Source organism: Kogia breviceps, chromosome 8 (assembly GCF_026419965.1).
Source record: "Kogia breviceps isolate mKogBre1 chromosome 8, mKogBre1 haplotype 1, whole genome shotgun sequence".
Lineage (NCBI taxonomy): Eukaryota > Metazoa > Chordata > Mammalia > Artiodactyla > Physeteridae > Kogia > Kogia breviceps.
In genome coordinates, this window is record NC_081317.1 from 66,214,231 (window position 1) to 66,230,267 (window position 16,037).

At 42.4% G+C, this 16,037-nt stretch overlaps 1 protein-coding gene and 1 long non-coding RNA gene across 3 annotated transcripts in view; one reads left to right on the forward strand and one right to left on the reverse strand.

Annotated features, from left to right (window-relative positions):
• The window catches only part of GLDC (glycine decarboxylase), a 97,350-nt gene extending 90,900 nt beyond the window's left edge, over positions 1 to 6,450 (forward strand). The window contains exons 22-25 of the mRNA XM_059071850.2: positions 283 to 378; positions 3,345 to 3,517; positions 5,100 to 5,180; positions 5,747 to 6,450. Coding sequence (XP_058927833.1) covers positions 283 to 378; positions 3,345 to 3,517; positions 5,100 to 5,180; positions 5,747 to 5,890 — 494 coding nt within the window. The 3' untranslated portion in view covers positions 5,891 to 6,450. The remainder of the gene's footprint in view (positions 1 to 282; positions 379 to 3,344; positions 3,518 to 5,099; positions 5,181 to 5,746) is intronic.
• A 575-nt stretch (positions 6,451 to 7,025) lies between these two features.
• On the reverse strand, positions 7,026 to 15,701 carry LOC136794665 (uncharacterized). Of its 2 annotated transcripts, XR_010841741.1 has the most exons (4): positions 15,593 to 15,701; positions 10,332 to 10,461; positions 9,479 to 9,573; positions 7,026 to 7,790 (listed from the first exon to the last, which is right to left on the reverse strand). It is a non-coding gene; the product is annotated as an uncharacterized lncRNA (long non-coding RNA). The 2 variants fall into 2 exon arrangements; XR_010841740.1 differs by having other exon boundaries at positions 9,479 to 10,461.
• Positions 15,702 to 16,037: the final 336 nt, after the last annotated feature.

Sequence of the window (16,037 nt, forward strand, 5' to 3'; positions counted from 1 at the left end):
GGGATCTCAGCAAGTCTTCCAGCTCCTGTTCCACCTCCCACCAGCCTCCTGGCTCATGGGTGTGTCGAGCACTGAGGACTGGACATATTGGCCCAACATGTTAACAATTTTTATATGTAATAAGAGCAGATGAAATCTTTGTTGTCAACTATAAGCTTACCAAATGCCCATGGTTTCTTGGTCCTCAAGGATATGCATTAAAAAGCTGGTTTATTTGTTCATTTGCTTGGGTAAAACAACAAGCTGAAGTTAATCTTGAGCTGAAATAATTTTCCTCAACAGGTTATGTGGCTCATGAGTTTATTTTGGATACAAGACCCTTCAAAAAGTCTGCAAATATTGAGGCCGTCGATGTGGCCAAGAGGCTTCAGGATTATGGTGAGTGGTCTCCCGGGAGTGACCCCTTGTAGGGGAACTTGAGTTTTTGACATTCATGTAGCTGCCCATGCTGGCTATGGACCACAGACTGAATGTGCAGGTGCCAGAGTAAACTGATCCACAGGCTAAATGGGGATCTGGGGGCTGTGGATAGAGAAAAAACTTTCCCCATGACCCCATCGGTACCATCCTTCAAAAGATATTAAATCACCTATCTTGAATCCATCAGCAGCTAGGTAAAGAAGACTTTATAGTTAACAAAGTTAAAAATCCCAAAGAAAATGATTGCTGCTCTCTGCCCATGTTTCTGGTAAATCCTTCCACCTATCCTACTCTTGGTAAAGAGAGGTCCGTGAAAGTGAAGGAAGTGAAGCAGGCATCCTGTAGGAGTGTTAGAAAGACAAGTGGCATTTGAGTTTTATAGCCACCTCAGTCGTGGCATAGCTTTTTCAGCTGCTCATAGAGAGGAAGGATAGGTGCACCTTGTTTTCACAGAGATGATGTGATTTTCTGTGAAGTCTTTTATCTGTGTGTTGTTAGTGGATGTTCACTCAGCACAGCCATTATTAAAATACATTTTCTTAGTGACATTATTAATAACATCACAGAACCTTCAATTCTCAGGAAGGCTAAGTTGGGGAGAACTTTGCCTTTTGATGGATGTGGAGTCCTATCTGAATTTTAAGATGATTTGAATGACTTCTTTTAATAAGGAATGTAAAAACTTTAATAATTTAATAGTTTTACTACCGTATCCTAACGGGAGTCCCACGTGTGACTCATTTCTCTCGTGAATGAATGATCTTATTATGTAGAGTTACACCGATAATAAATGGGAAAACCAGAGACAGTTTTCATTAATGAAATTAGCAATTACCTCAAAGTCTCCTGTTGGCTGCTCCTATGATCTGACTTAATTTAACTTCCCAGGCAATGGCTGAGTGATGGCTGATTCAGGTTAAGGCTTCCCTTCTGAGATGTGTGGTCTGTATCCCACATCTGACTGCAGCAGCATTTGTAGGGAGCGAGGTGGGGGATGGAGGTAGGAGGGAAGTGGTATTTGAAGTTACTGCCCAGTATTTCCAAGTTCTGCTCTATCTACAACCTTGATATTTTGATGTTTGATAGAGTGATGGCTAGGCTTGCCCTAAGCCCAGAATAGTCCAGGTGCCTGGCACACAGGAGGCACTCAGAACAGTGGTGCTTAATAAGTGAGAGAATGAATGAATGGCTAAGTAAAAAAAACAACAGTGAAAAAGGCAGCACAGATTCTGGGTCTAAATTACCTACTGAATCAGAATTACTGATTATACTAGGGGTGAGGCCTAGTAATCTGTGTTTACAAGCACTCTATGGATGAGTCCTATCTGGTGAGTGTGGGGCATGCTGCCATATGGCAGAGATTTCCAAACTTAACCTGATTCTGATAAGAGTTTTTAAAGGCTCATACCTTGGATTTCCTGAATCAGGGTTAAAATCCAGGAATCCATGTTACCATGACAACTCAGATGGTTCAAGATATGGGAACCACTACAGCAGAAAATACTGGGCTGAATTTGCTCACACGTGGAATTGAGGTCAGACTTAATGGGTAATGAGATCAGCTTGTTGTTTAAAAAAGAAATCCCTTTCTGATTTGGGTGACACAGTTGTAGGCATTTGTCAAAATTCATTAAATTGTACACTTAAGAGTTGTGTATTTCACAATAAGTAAACTATCACAAAAATATGGGGACAGATATTGAATTCTAGCTAATAATATGCATGCTGAAGTGTTTTAGGGGGAAGTGTACTGATGACTGCAACATGCTTGGAAATGCATCAAAACTAAGACGATGCCTTAGATATGTGATAGGAATAGATGACTAGATATGTGATAAAGCAAACAGAGCATCATTGTAGATTCTAGGTAGAAGGTACAGTCCTTTCAACTTATCGGTGTATTTGAACAATTTTATAATAAAATGTTGAGAAGACAATCCCTTAAAGAATGCAGGCATGACTCTATAAAGCAATCCGCGTAATGATGCACACCAGAATTGGGAAACATTGCCCTCCAGGGCCAACTTAGTTGACAGAAATATCAACCTGGGAGCTGTTCTTCATCTTTTAAAGTTTCATAGGAAAATGTGTAAGAATTGGGAAAAAGTTGTTCTTGGCTTTTGTCCAGGAAATCTCTCTCTTGACCATGTGTCTTGTTGATTCATCTTAACATGTGAAAACTTTTGGAAACATAGAAATACCTTCAGCCTGTATTCAGTGTAAAGGCAAAGACTTTCTACATCCTGGGCAAGCCTCAGTTTCCTCATCTGTAAACTAGGGACAGTAACACTCACCCCAGGCTCCTTAATGCTTGTTACCTCATTATTTAACTTTTGGTAGGCTATAATATTTTAATTTCTCTTAACTGAAAGTAATACATGAACATTATAAAAAGATTCTAAAACACAAAGTGAAATAAAAACCCTAGTCTCATTTTCTGGCAATAATCCTGTTAAAATTTTCGTATTTATTCTTCAAAGCAGCTTCCCTCATAAAATATACATACATATATAAAGTGTATGTATATATATACACATACACACATATATAAATGTGTATATATATAAATACTTTGTCATTTTAAAAATGGAAATGAGACAATATCATTAGGTAGCTTCCCCTTTTCACTTAAGTTGGGTAAACATTCAAAAATATTAACAAATATACATTTAAATACTAAGAATGGTTGCATATTTATTGTATGGAAGCCCAGTAAAATTTGCCTAACCAATCCTCTATTGTTGGATGTTAGGTTATTTCCTAAGCTTTTCTTCCATAAATAGTGCTAAAATGAATCCCTAGATATATGGTAGCTAATTTATCTGATTATTTTCCTTGGGATAAACTATAAGATGGGGAGGGTCTCTTCTTCCAAACTGGGGAGGTCAAAGTTAGTGACACAAGTTCCCCCATCTCCTTTGCAGGATTTCATGCCCCTACCATGTCCTGGCCAGTGGCAGGCACTCTCATGATTGAGCCCACTGAGTCGGAAGACAAGGGAGAGCTGGATAGGTTCTGCGATGCCATGATCAGCATTCGGCAGGAAATCGCCGACATCGAGGAGGGCCGCATCGACCCTAGGGTCAATCCACTGAAGGTACGTAGGCACTGGTACTTTATCTAAAATAGCCCAGCGAGTAGAAAACAGTGTCTGGATGGTGTGCTGGCAACCTCTGAAGTCTTACTGGAAGATGATATTCTTGCCTAGAATAATGCCATTCTTCTGAGCAGACCATACGTTCATTACCTGGAAGTTTAAATCTTCTTGAATCAACACAACAGTGGTTACTCAAGTATAATGTGGTTATTTCTTTTCTTTCTTTCTTTTTTTTTTAAAGTTTTTTTTTGATGTGGACCATTTTTAAAGTCTTCATTGAATTTGTTACAATATTGCTTCTGTTTTATGTTTCCGTTTTTCCGCCATGAGGCATGTGGGATCTTAGCTCCCTGACCAGGAATAGGACCTGCAACACCTGCATTGGAAGCAAAGTCTTAACCACTGGACCACCAGGGAATCCCCGAATGTGGTTGTTTCTGATATGTTTTAACTTTTATGTATGCGTTTGGTGGTTGCAGGAGCTATTTACCCCACAAGGACCCAGTTGGCTTCCAAAGGAGGGAGCAGAGGCTGAAGGACCTACATAGTTGGAGAAGCATCATTCTGTGTCTCTGTTTGATGCACTCTACTGAGATTATTTACCTTATAAACTCTGGATAAAGATATTCTTTTTGGAGTAGTTATCTCTTAGAACAACCAGATTGGTACCTGGCCTGAATGTTATACCATGTTTATGGCCAACACTGGAAAAAAAATTGTTAGGCATTACTTCGCCTCTTCCAAAATATGTTCCTTTTATATCTGGTCAGAGCTCTTAAGTTCTGCATTAGGTCCAGACATTATTAAGCTGAGGGACCATGAATTGAGAATACTTCGAATGCTGTGGTTCTGTTGTTATGGCTTCAAGCCAGAGGAGTATGAGATGTTCAGGGAAGCTCAGATAAGTTCCAGAGCTGCCCAGCTCAAGGTGGAGGCTGGGGCCAATGGCTGGCAGGAGAAGGCCAGCATCGTGCTCAGTGTGAGTTTGACAGGGTAGTGGTGGAATATAACATGATTTGCTCTCATTATTATTTCTCTTTCCTCTGGATTATTTCAGGGTTTAGGCAGTTTTTAAAAAAATAGCAAGATATCTAAAGAATACAATACTGAGATACAAAAGCAAGTGGAGGATAATACTCACAGGATGATATAAGGTTTGAAAGTGTACCAAACAGGGCTCTATGCGGTTTATTAATATATGCAGTAATAGTATAAAAACATGATGAGAATTGTGACAACCAAATTCAAGGTAGTGGTTATCGCTGGGGAGGAGGGCCAGCAATAAGATGGAAAGGGGATATGCAGGCAGCTTCAATTGTATCTGTAATGTTTCTTGTTTTAAAAGGTTAAGAAATGACAAAAATGTTGATTTATGTTGGGTGCTTATTTTATTACTATAACTTTCTGATATTTGAAATATTCCACAGTAAAAATTTTCCTACCAAAATTTCCTTCCCTCCAAACTGAAACAAAACCACCACCCTCCGTCCATGGGCTTCCATCACCTCACTGGTTGATGTAATGTGCGGAAGGAAAAGGCAGTGTTCTGCTCTGACCCCTCTCCCATCCATGTCTGTCTCAGATGTCTCCACACTCGTTGACCTGCGTCACGTCCTCCCACTGGGATCGGCCATATTCCAGAGAGGTGGCAGCATTCCCACTCGTAAGTTCTCCTCTGAAACTGGATGTGCCAGCTGGTCTACGTTCATGTGTGTATGAGGGGCCATCACCTGCTCTGAAGGACTCCCACTCTTGCTGTCTGTCTCCTCACCATAGTGACCACATGTAGGACACCTTTGCAGAACAATGCAGAACACAGGAATTGGCTTTCAGAGCTCTGAGGTCAGAGTCAGAATGCCAACCAGGGGCCTGGGAATCCTCAGGGTGCACAGTGCAGGAAGGCCAAACGGGAGTCCCTGTCAAGTGGATTGATGTTTTCTACCATCATCCAACAGAGAGATGGCCCCAGATGCAATCTTTCTCCCCTTTGATTCTTAGGTGAAGGTGCTCCGCGGTATGCTCGGCAGAGTAGGGACAGGGGGATGCGGATGGACAGTAATGAAGGAGGTTGGATTTTAGCTTTTTATACTTTTTGAGTACTTGTTGGGCTGACGGTACCTCAGGCCGACGGTACCTCAGGCCGTGGGAATATCATTGCAGTTTCCTCTTCCCCACCAAGAGAAACCTCTCAGAATATCCTGGAAGATTTCCGTCTTTTGTCCCTTGCAGCCCTTCGTGAAACCAGAAAACAAATTCTGGCCAACCACTGCCCGGATTGATGACATCTATGGAGATCAGCACCTGGTTTGTACCTGCCCACCCATGGATGTTTACGAATCCCCATTTTCTGAACAGAAGAGGGCCTCTTCTTAGTCTTATCTCCCTAAGTTCAAGTGACTGATTTAATGGCTTTGGAGCGCCTGATAAAGAAATGTTTCACTTTCCACCACAGACTCAAGTAGGGGTTTTATATACTGTGTATATTTTTGTAATCTCTCTCAAGGTAAATGTAAATATAATTCACATAGTGAGTGGAAGCTCATTGTTGGAAGATTGATTTGCTTTGGTGCCTCTGCTTTCATATGTAGCAGTTGATGTTTAAGTTGCCTTGATTGGCACTACTTAGTATTTTGCTAGAAAATTTGGGGTGTGCTAGTAACTTTAGCTTCAATGTAGCAAGTTTGCAGTATAGAGACTATACTGGAGATCCGATAGACATATTTTTATTCCAAGTAAGTCCTTATGGACTGTGCCATCTGTGGGAAATCCCAGGGCAAATGTTTACATTTTGTATACACTGAAGAAATCTTTTTCCTACTAATTTGCCCAATCTGTAATAATATTTCTGAGTGTTCTCCTTTTTCCATGTGTGTAGTTTTTAAAAAATCTGCAATTAATAATATTCTAATAAAAGCACTGCAATTTGAAGAATGCCTTCTTTGTCCACTTTCCAATGTTAACTCCCATGTACCCTAGTTTCAGAGGAGTTTGAAGGGTAATGAGAATACCCAATCTGTTACATTATTAGTTGTGTCTTTGGCCAAAGAAACACTTTGTATGTCTCGGTTAGCAGTGAATGCCATTTTAGCCCTCTCTGCTAGAATTGTGTTTGGCTGCATGTAACTGAAAAACCAGCACAGCAGTTTAATTAAATAGCAGTTCATTTTTTTCTCATTTAACAGTAAGTCCAGAGGTAATAAGCCAAGGGGTAGTTCCGTCTTCCTGTTCTGCCTCCTTTGCATATAGTCTTCATCCTCATGGTCTTAAGATGGCTGCTGCATACCTGGGCATCACATACCCATTCTAGGCAGGAAAAAGGAGGAAAAGCAAAAGGCAGATTCCATCCAAGTCAGCTGCTTTTGAAATGCTTTCCCAGAGGTTCCACCCAGTAACTTCTGCTTACTTTTAACTGGCCAGGCTTGGTTCAAATTGCCACTCCTAGCTGCAAGGGAGTATGAGAAGGTCTTTTACCTGGGCATGTTACTGCCCCAAAGAAAACCAGAAGTTTGTTAATTGAAGAAAAGGAGAAGAATGAATTTCAGGTAGGCAACTAGCACACCTGCCACAAATAACTTTTCCCTAGAAATAGCAAATGCTTCATATGTTCTTCCCCAAAAGTTATTGAGCATCTGCTCTAACCCTGACTACTTGGTTCCTTGTTTGTTACTCAACCAACCATTATTCAAGCTATTATAGTGACCTGGACGAAAGGTCTGCGTGCTCTATTGAATGCTCTGCAAGCCATCTACTCATTCTCACACTTAAAAGTTTGTAGAACTGTTCATTTCAGCCCAACTAAGCAGTAGCGAAGTGATGGGATCCATGGTTCCTTTTTTACATAATAATTAAATGATTAATATCTGTTGAGTACTTCTCAGGTACTATTCTAAGTGTTTATTATTTCACTGGAGCCTCACAACATTCCACTTTTACACAAGGGGGAAGGTATGGAGAGATGCCCAAGGTCACACAACTGATGAGAAAGAACAGCCAGAATTTGAACCCAGGCTGAACAACTCCAGTTCCTACTGGTGTAAACAGGGTACACCACACTTCCATGGTCACCACACACCTGGAGACTCTGCCCTTCCTGAGCTGGAAACCAGGCTCTCAACACTGACCATCAGGGAATGGAGTAGCCCCTTCTGAGGAAGGACAAGCATGTGTAAACAAACCATCAGAGTGAACAGCAATTCTTTTCTTTCTTATCAGACTGTAGTGTTAGTGGTCGAGTGCTCAAGTTGTTTCCACAGCTGGTCATCCACTGCTTGCCCTGGAATATGTTAGGGGCAAAAGCTGGTGATTAAGAGAGTTGAAGTAAACTGTCTTCACTATTAAGTCGCTCATGCCTTCACCAGAGGCTTGTGCCACCTTTCCCTGCTCTGGGTCTTTGCCTGTGTGGTATCCTCCACCTGGAGCACTTGTCCCCGTTACCTTTGCTTTGCTGGCTCCCGTTTGTTCTTCATGTTTCAGCATCTCTTCAGGAGGTTTTCTGCACGTCTCCATGAAATGGGCTCTCATTTTCTAGCTTGGCACTCAGTTTGTTATCCTACACTCTTTGCACAGTTAGTAATTATTCTGTTTAAGTTTTCTGAGAACAGGGACCATATCTCATTCATCAATGGATTCCCAGTGCTGAGCTGGGGTCTTCCACATCGTATGTGTTCAACAAACAAATATAAATTGAATGAATGAAGGAATGATCCTTGATCTCAAAGAGGGACACTGCCATGGAAACCAGTATTCCCAATGCATGCTGTGAGGGTTCTATTAAAGCTAAGTACAAAATGCCAGGGCTTGGAGACACACCTCTGGACAGGCTTTGTGTAGTTCCCCCTCACCCCCACCTTGTGATAAAATTTACCATTTTAACCATTTTAAATTATTCAATTCAGGGGCATTAAGTACCTACAAAATGTTATGGAGAATATACCTTTTGAGCACTTTTGAAGATGAGGAGTCTGATGTAGATACACACATACATCCGGTCGGGCATCCCCTTGGCCTTCTCACAGCCCTGGGACAGGCCACAGGCCACTACTGGAACAACCCTCACCTTGCAGCTGTGTGTCATAGAGGGGAAGTGCCCCAGCTCAGTCTGAAAACACCACGAAGGATTTCCCTGGTGGTGCAGTGGTTCAGAATCCACCTGCCAATGCAGGGGACATGGGTTTGAGCCCTGGTCCGTGAAGATCCCACATGCCGTGGAGCAAGTAAGCCCGTGAACCACAACTACTGAGCCTGCCAGCCACAACTACTGAAGCCCGTAAGCCACAACTACTGACTGAGCCCACACACCTAGAACCCATGCGGCGCAACAAGAGAAGCCACCGCACTGGGAAGCCTGTGCACTGCAATGAAGAGTAGCCCTCGCTCGCTGCAACTAGAGAAAGCCCACGCACAGCAATGAAGACCCAACGCAGCCAAAAATAAATAATTTTTTAAAAACCCCCAAAACAACCATGAACCCTCTAGATACATATAGGGAACGTGTTTTCCAATGACCAAACTGGTGCCTTTCATCCAAATAAAGGAGGTAGGTGCCAGTTTTGGGTGCAAGAAGCCATCTAGGACAAGCAGTTTGGAAGTTGAGATGTTAGCACTTTGAGAGGTTTGCAGGGCTCTGGAACAGAACGTTTGGCTCAGATTATCAGCCAGGGTTAGGGATGTTACCTAGGGCAGTGGTTTTCAAACCCTAGTGTGTCTAGATCACCAGAAGGGCTTAAAGACAAAAGAATGCTGAGCTCTGACGAATTTCTGATTCAGCACCTCTGGGGCAGGGCCAGAGAATTTGCATTTCTAACAAGTCCCAGGTTTTTTTTTGCCTCTCAAGCTTTCTTTGTTCACATTTCAGAGACATGTCCAGAAGTCTAAGCCTTTAAGGGATGGGTCTGGGGAGGCAGGTAGGGGTGAGGAAGAGGCTGGACTTAGTCAACCTTGCATCTTTTATGCAAATCTTACCATTTTGAGAGGAAAATCCCTCTATGACCGGAGCAGACTGTCCTAGAGCCGATGCCACCTGTGCTTCCGCCTTGTCTGGCCTGCTAGGCTCGCTCCTGCCATTTGGAAAACAAATCAGCTTTATTATCAATAAGAAGGCAGTTGGAGACTGTAGTTTTAGATCTCTAGCTGGAAGGGCTTGCTTCTCCATTTTTACCCCCATGTTTCAGCAATCTAAGCCCGGGGACACCCCACTCAAGAAAAAAGCTTGAGTCTGTAGAGCAGATACACTAATCCAGAATTGCTGCCCTGTGCTGATCGCAGGTGAAGGGGGGAGATAAAAAGGGGGGGGCTTCCCCAGTGCTAGTGGAGTAACATGGGTTCATCATCAGTCACCTCCTCTGAGGAGAGCAGTAAGAGGTAAGCCAGGAGGCAGGAGTGTTACATCAGCCGAGGTCATTCCAGAATGTCCAGAAGATAAGAATCCAGGAAGCAGGAGTTGGTGCCCAACACAGAGCATACTACTCTCTAAGTCTGTTTATTTTCCTGCTGGGTGTAGTGCAGGATAGCAACCAGAGTACTTGCTTTGTAGTCAGACTGCCTGGGGTGGTCTCCCAGCTCCCCTATATAGTACCTGTAAGGCCTCAGAAGATAATTAGCATCTCTGAGCCTCAGTCTCCTTAACTGTAAGATGACATTACCACTCCTAGGTGAGAGAGAATTCGATATGTTGTTTGGAACCTGGCACAAAGTAAGTGCTCCTAAGTGTTCGCTCCTGTTATTATCCTCATCTTCACTTAGGATCTAGTGCCCTATTCTATACATCCTGCACTCCCTGTCCCAGCACAGGAGTCCTGACTCCAGTTTGACTTACCTTGCATTCAGATCCATCTTCTTTCCCTTTCCATTCCTAATGGCCCTCTTCCTCTGGACCACCAGAGAAAGTGGGAGGAACATGAGCTGTGACTTCATACAGATCTGGATTAAATTCTCAGATATACCAACTGTTTTGAGACAACAGGCAAATTCACTTATCCTTTCTGCACTTCAGTTACTTAAGGTATAAAATAGCAATAATAAAAGTAATTACCTCAGTCAGCCTTGTTGTAAGGATTAAACAAGATAGAGCGAGCACTTGGCATAGTGTCTGGTACCTAGAAATCACTAACTTATTCAGCAAACTGACTGAGCCATTAGGTACCAGGCACCATTCTAAATGACAGAGATACAAGATGAACAAGAAAGTTAAGTCCTCTTTCATGGGACATCGATTCTAGATGGACGAACACATCAAGACTGCACAGTATTAAATGTTCTTTAGAAAACAAAAACCAATATGGTCTGTGAATGGGTGGCGTTTGGGAATCCTTTATATTAGGTGACCAGGGAATGATTCTCTTACAAGGTGACTTTCAGGCTAAAATCTGAACCAAAAGAAGCCAGCCATGACTAGATGTGGAGAAGGGGCGAAGGGGGTGTTCAGGAAGAGGGAGAAGCATATTTGAAGGCCTTAGTATCTGTATTCTCCATCTTATTTAGCATTTGGTTATTTTCAATCTCATATGTAAAGGGTTTTAAGAATCCCTGGGAAATAGGGAAGGAAGACAGATGATGAGGAATAAACGCTGGGGTTGAAGAAAAGTGTCCGAATCTTTCTGGAGGCAAGAAGGGGGAGGAGGGGTTTGAGCCTAGAGTCAAGATCATAGGGAATGAAAATAGGGTCCAGAGAGGAAAAAAGGGACCCTGGCTCAGGATGGAGGGCTTAGAGGGAAAAGGAGAAAAGGTATTGGGGAGGGGGGGTGGTCCTTGGGTCAGGAAGGGAGGGAAGGATTTGTAATTGGGGAAGGAGGGAGGGAAGAGAACTGAAAGTGGGAAAGATACAGGTTAGGAACAGGAAGGAACTGGGGGAGGAGGTGGTAGGGGTCTGTGGTAGGGACGGGGAGAAGGATTCAGGTGTGGAAGAGGAAAGAACATCATTAGCTCAGTGACACGGCAGATGAAAGAAATATTGGAGGGAAAGAAAAGCCAGATGGGGGGGTAGTGGAGGTAGGAGGAAGTTCTCCAGGGTGAGAAGGAAAAGAAGGGAGTCAAGAGCATGAACAATTGGTCCAATTAAGGAGGCAGGAGAGAACTCCCTCAAATTAGGAAGAGGAGAGAAATCAAGAGAATGGGGAAGGGGCATGGTTAAGAAGTTGACTTGAGAGCACAGGGTCTGACAAAAGGAAAGGGTGGAGGGCAGGAAGAAGCCCAAGCTTGGGAGGGAGGCAGGCCAGCAGTAAGCAGAAGGTGGAGGAAGAGGAGAGAAGCAGTGCTGGGCGGAGGGGGGGTGGCGAGTAGAAAAAGAGACCTAGGGTCCAAGTTCCCTGGATGAGAAAGAGGCTGGGAGGGAGGCACCAGACATAGTGGAGTGGGAAGGCCTCTCAGTAAAGGGGTAGAGGGAGGACCCCATGATTAGGAGGGAAATGTGTGTGGGAGAGGACCACCCTGAGAGAAGAGGAAGGACAAGGAAGTCTTTCTTAGAAACCAACTAGGCGGCAAGAGTTCTGAACTGAGGGAACCATCCAGGAGCCAAACCTGAGGCCAGAGATAAGGAAGTAAGAGGTAGCGGGGTGACTACCTCGGGGTTAGGATGTCTGTGAAGTTGAAAACTGAGTCCAGAGAGCAGCAAAGCCCTGAGGACAGGGCTAGTGGAAACCTCCCAGGGAGCCTGAGGGGCTGGAGGACCCGCCTGCTTATTATTGGCCACAGAAGCAGGCAGGGACCCTGCTGTGTATGACTAACCAAGATGTGTGGTCTGTGCGGGTGAGTGTATGATGTTCTTTTTCCTCTTTCTTCCTTCTCCTGTTCGTATATAATTCTTATCGCTTGCTTCATTGAGTACTTATCTCCCCCTTCCCCCCTCCCCTGGCCCCCCCTGTTCAGGGGGGCCTCCCAGCTGTAGCTTTACCTTGCCAACTAACTTCCCAGCCTTCGTACACATTGTCCATCTGGAGCTTTTCCCATGTCTTCTCCCCACCTCTCATATATATAACTTCCTCAGGATTGGGAATAAGTCCCTGATATTAAAGAAGCTACAATCTCTGCTGTCAGATCACCCACCCCAAAGTTTGTTTTGGAACATGTAGTCTATCTAGGGTAGGGGGCAGTCTGTGGTGCCTGGAACTGGGACGGGTTACTGGATACCTTTTCCGTAAAAGCAGTGCTGCCCAATTAGGGTTTAAGAGGCTTTTGAGGGCTAACCTGGAAATCGACCTCTTTCCTCTGTATCATTGTTCCTACGGGAAATATTTGTACAAATTCATAGAAGAGATTTCATTTTTAACCTACATTAAGTCACAGATTATGGCCATCATTCTTTTACAAAATAAGTTCTGAAATGCAGGTTGGAGATTGCCTGTAATTTCTCCTGAATTCAAGAGAATCAATGGACAATGGAAGGTTGAAAAAAATCAACTACAAATGATTTTTTTAAATGGACCTACATGACTCTCTGGGGGTCTGGATCTCCTATAGAGGTCTAGGGTTTTCAGAACCAATGCAAGAGAATTTTAGTGTGATTTTGATCTGTCTATTGCACTGTAAAAGCACTAGTAAAAGCATTTGTAGAGTTTGCGGTATGACATTTTCAATTTCCTACAAAAGCACTTCTGAAGATCATTTGAAAAAAATAAAACAAAAAACTTGGTGAGATTCATAAGGTTTAAGTGCTTTAAGTAACAGCCGAAGTTATAAATTCCCAGAAAACAGGGTGGAATCCAACAGCACCAGGAGTGATATCAGTCATCCTAAAAAAATGCAGAATTTCCCCCAACAGTGCTGCCACTGGGAACTTGATCCAAAATTGCTACTCACTGCAGTAGGAAGCAGCCAAAGTACAATTAGATTACAAACATATTCTTTCTTAAAAGTCTGGCATAAAGAATGGAAAAAGATAACTTGCTTGCATTCAAGACATTTTATCCAACGTGAACTGCATAGGAATATTAATGTTCCCCAAAATAGAAGAACTAGATGTTTTTATTGGTTAAGAGAAGCAGCTTCAATGCATTCCAAAAGACAATGAAGAAAATACTTTCCATGGAAGGAGACAGTTGGGTAGGCTGTTACATAAACTTGCAAATAGCAAAGGAGTGAGTATAGTGTGTGGTGCCAGCCATGTTGGCGGGGGGGGGGGGGGGGTAGGGGGAGTGGCGGGTGTAGAGAGGAGAGTCAGCACTATTTCTGCACTTTGTCAGAAAGACAGCCTTTAGCCTGGGACAGTGTCTGCCATTCACACCAGTGCTGTCAGTCTGAGGTCTAATGCTCCTGAGCAAGGGGCAGTTTGGGGATGAGAGGCTGAAAGGAGCCAGTTAAGCAGGCTCAGTATCATCCTTAAGCAACTTCATTATTTCCCAGAAACTGGTTGCATTTAGGAATGAAGCCCATGGTTTTTACAGTATGAAAACGAGAAGAGTCTCTAAAAAGAAACAGGTGCCATGCAACAACCATTCAGACATTTTCAGATGAAATTCAGTCAGGTTACACACTGGCTCTCTTTAAAATAGTGTCCAAACCTGGTTTTCAAAGAGCAAAAGGATGTAATACAAAAATACTGGAGTAAATAATCAAACAACATAGCGAAGCATAAAAAGTAGTAGAAAGTAACACAGCCTTGAGCTTAAATTCTAAATCTGCTCCTGACTACCATTAGTGACTTAGGATGAATAACTCTTATCTCCAGTAAAATGGAGATGATGGCATTTACCTCACAGGGTGTGCGAGTAGTAAGTTGGTATGAAAAATACCAATGGTACTCAATTCTTTTTGGACACAGAACGAACATATACGGGAACTGTTGCTATCCCTGCTCCAAAGACATGGATATGCCAGTGAAATACTTCTCTTCCCCCCATTAAAAAACACACATAGGTTCTTAAGGAAGAAAAGGAAATCTCCACTTGGCAGAAATGAAGAGGGAACCCAAAGGACCTGACACTATGAGGCCCATGGAGGCAGCTGGACTGGATATGTGTCTTAGGAATTGGGATTCCAAAGATGCCAGGGAAGAGATGTTAGGAACCGAGGCTGCAGTTATAAAGTATAGTAAGAAGCAGGAAGGGGGTATGCTTAGAATTGGGAAAGTTCTGTTCCAATACCAGGACTGAAAAACTGGTATTTCTAGCTCAGGGTCACAGCAGGAAAACAAGCTTTCCCTCCCCCAGGCCACGGGCGGAAACAAAATCAGTAACAAGAATCTTTGCTACATGTGAATGCAGAAGCCAAATTCAGACTAGTTGCATTGTGAAAGAGTCCCATTCAACAAAATTAACAACTGGTTCAGTTAAAAAGTGGGCTAGACTCAGAGAAAATTCAGTGAATTGGAAGATATAAGGAAATCACTTAGACCATAGCACAGAGTGGGTAAAGAGATGAAAGATATAACGGATACTAAGGTATGGAGGGTAGACTGCTGCAAACTTCTAGGAGGTCAAGAAGGAGATAGAAAAAATGGAACAATTATTTTTAAAAGAAAAATTTAAAATTCTAGAACTGCATTTTCAATTTAAAGGAGTACAACGAATCCCAAAGCAAAGCAAACAGCAATTAATCCACACCTAGATAGATTTTAGTGAAACGCCAAAGTTATTGGGGGAAAAAACATATATCCTTCCAACCTTTTTCAGCAAAAAAAGATGCCAGAACACAATGGAATACCTACAGGATGCTACAGAAATAACTAGCAACCTAGAATTCTAAACCCAGCCAATTTATCTTTCTAAAATCAGTGTGAAAATAAACATTTTTCAGACCCACAAAGACTGAGAAAATTTACTGTTCATAGACTTTCACTGAAAAGTCTATGGTAAAAAAACATCTTGAAGTATTCAACAAGAAACAGTGAGTAAACAGACAAAACTTGTCAAGTAAAACAGCAAGTCATATTTAAAATAACTTGAGTTTTAAAAAATAAGTTATAATGAATACTAAACATTAATAGGTCAGAAAAGGTAATCTGAAGGGAAACAAAAGTATATTTGTTTTATTCAGAGAAAACTGAGCTATTGACCATTTTATAAATATCAATCATATCAATATGCTCTAAAGTGTAGGTAAGTTGAAAGATTAAGGATGATCACAAAATGATAGAAACATTACCTTTCAGTCCAGCGTGTGTGTGTGGCAGGGGTGGGGCGGGGAGGATCAAATCCTCTTCAATTATGAGAATACGGAGGAAAGGTAAGAATTAATCCTGCCTCCTCTGTAACAATAGACAAACTGCAATGATAGGAATAAACATTCCAGTATAACACACATAAAGAGACTAAGTTTACCTATTAAGAGAAGACTATCTTAAAGCATAAAGTCCAATGAAATAAAATTTGCAGATTTCAACATTTGAAATACTATATTTTGTTTATGAATACCTAAGTATAAACAGAAAAGGCAACACTGAACTCATAATTTCTTGGGAGGGGGAGGGGAATGGGCAGGGTGACTGATGAAAGTATGGCTGCTTTGTTTACGGTATTTTACTCGTTTTTGAAAGGCTACTTGGAGTAGGACTTTGAGTACCACACAAGATGGAGTAAATATATTTCAC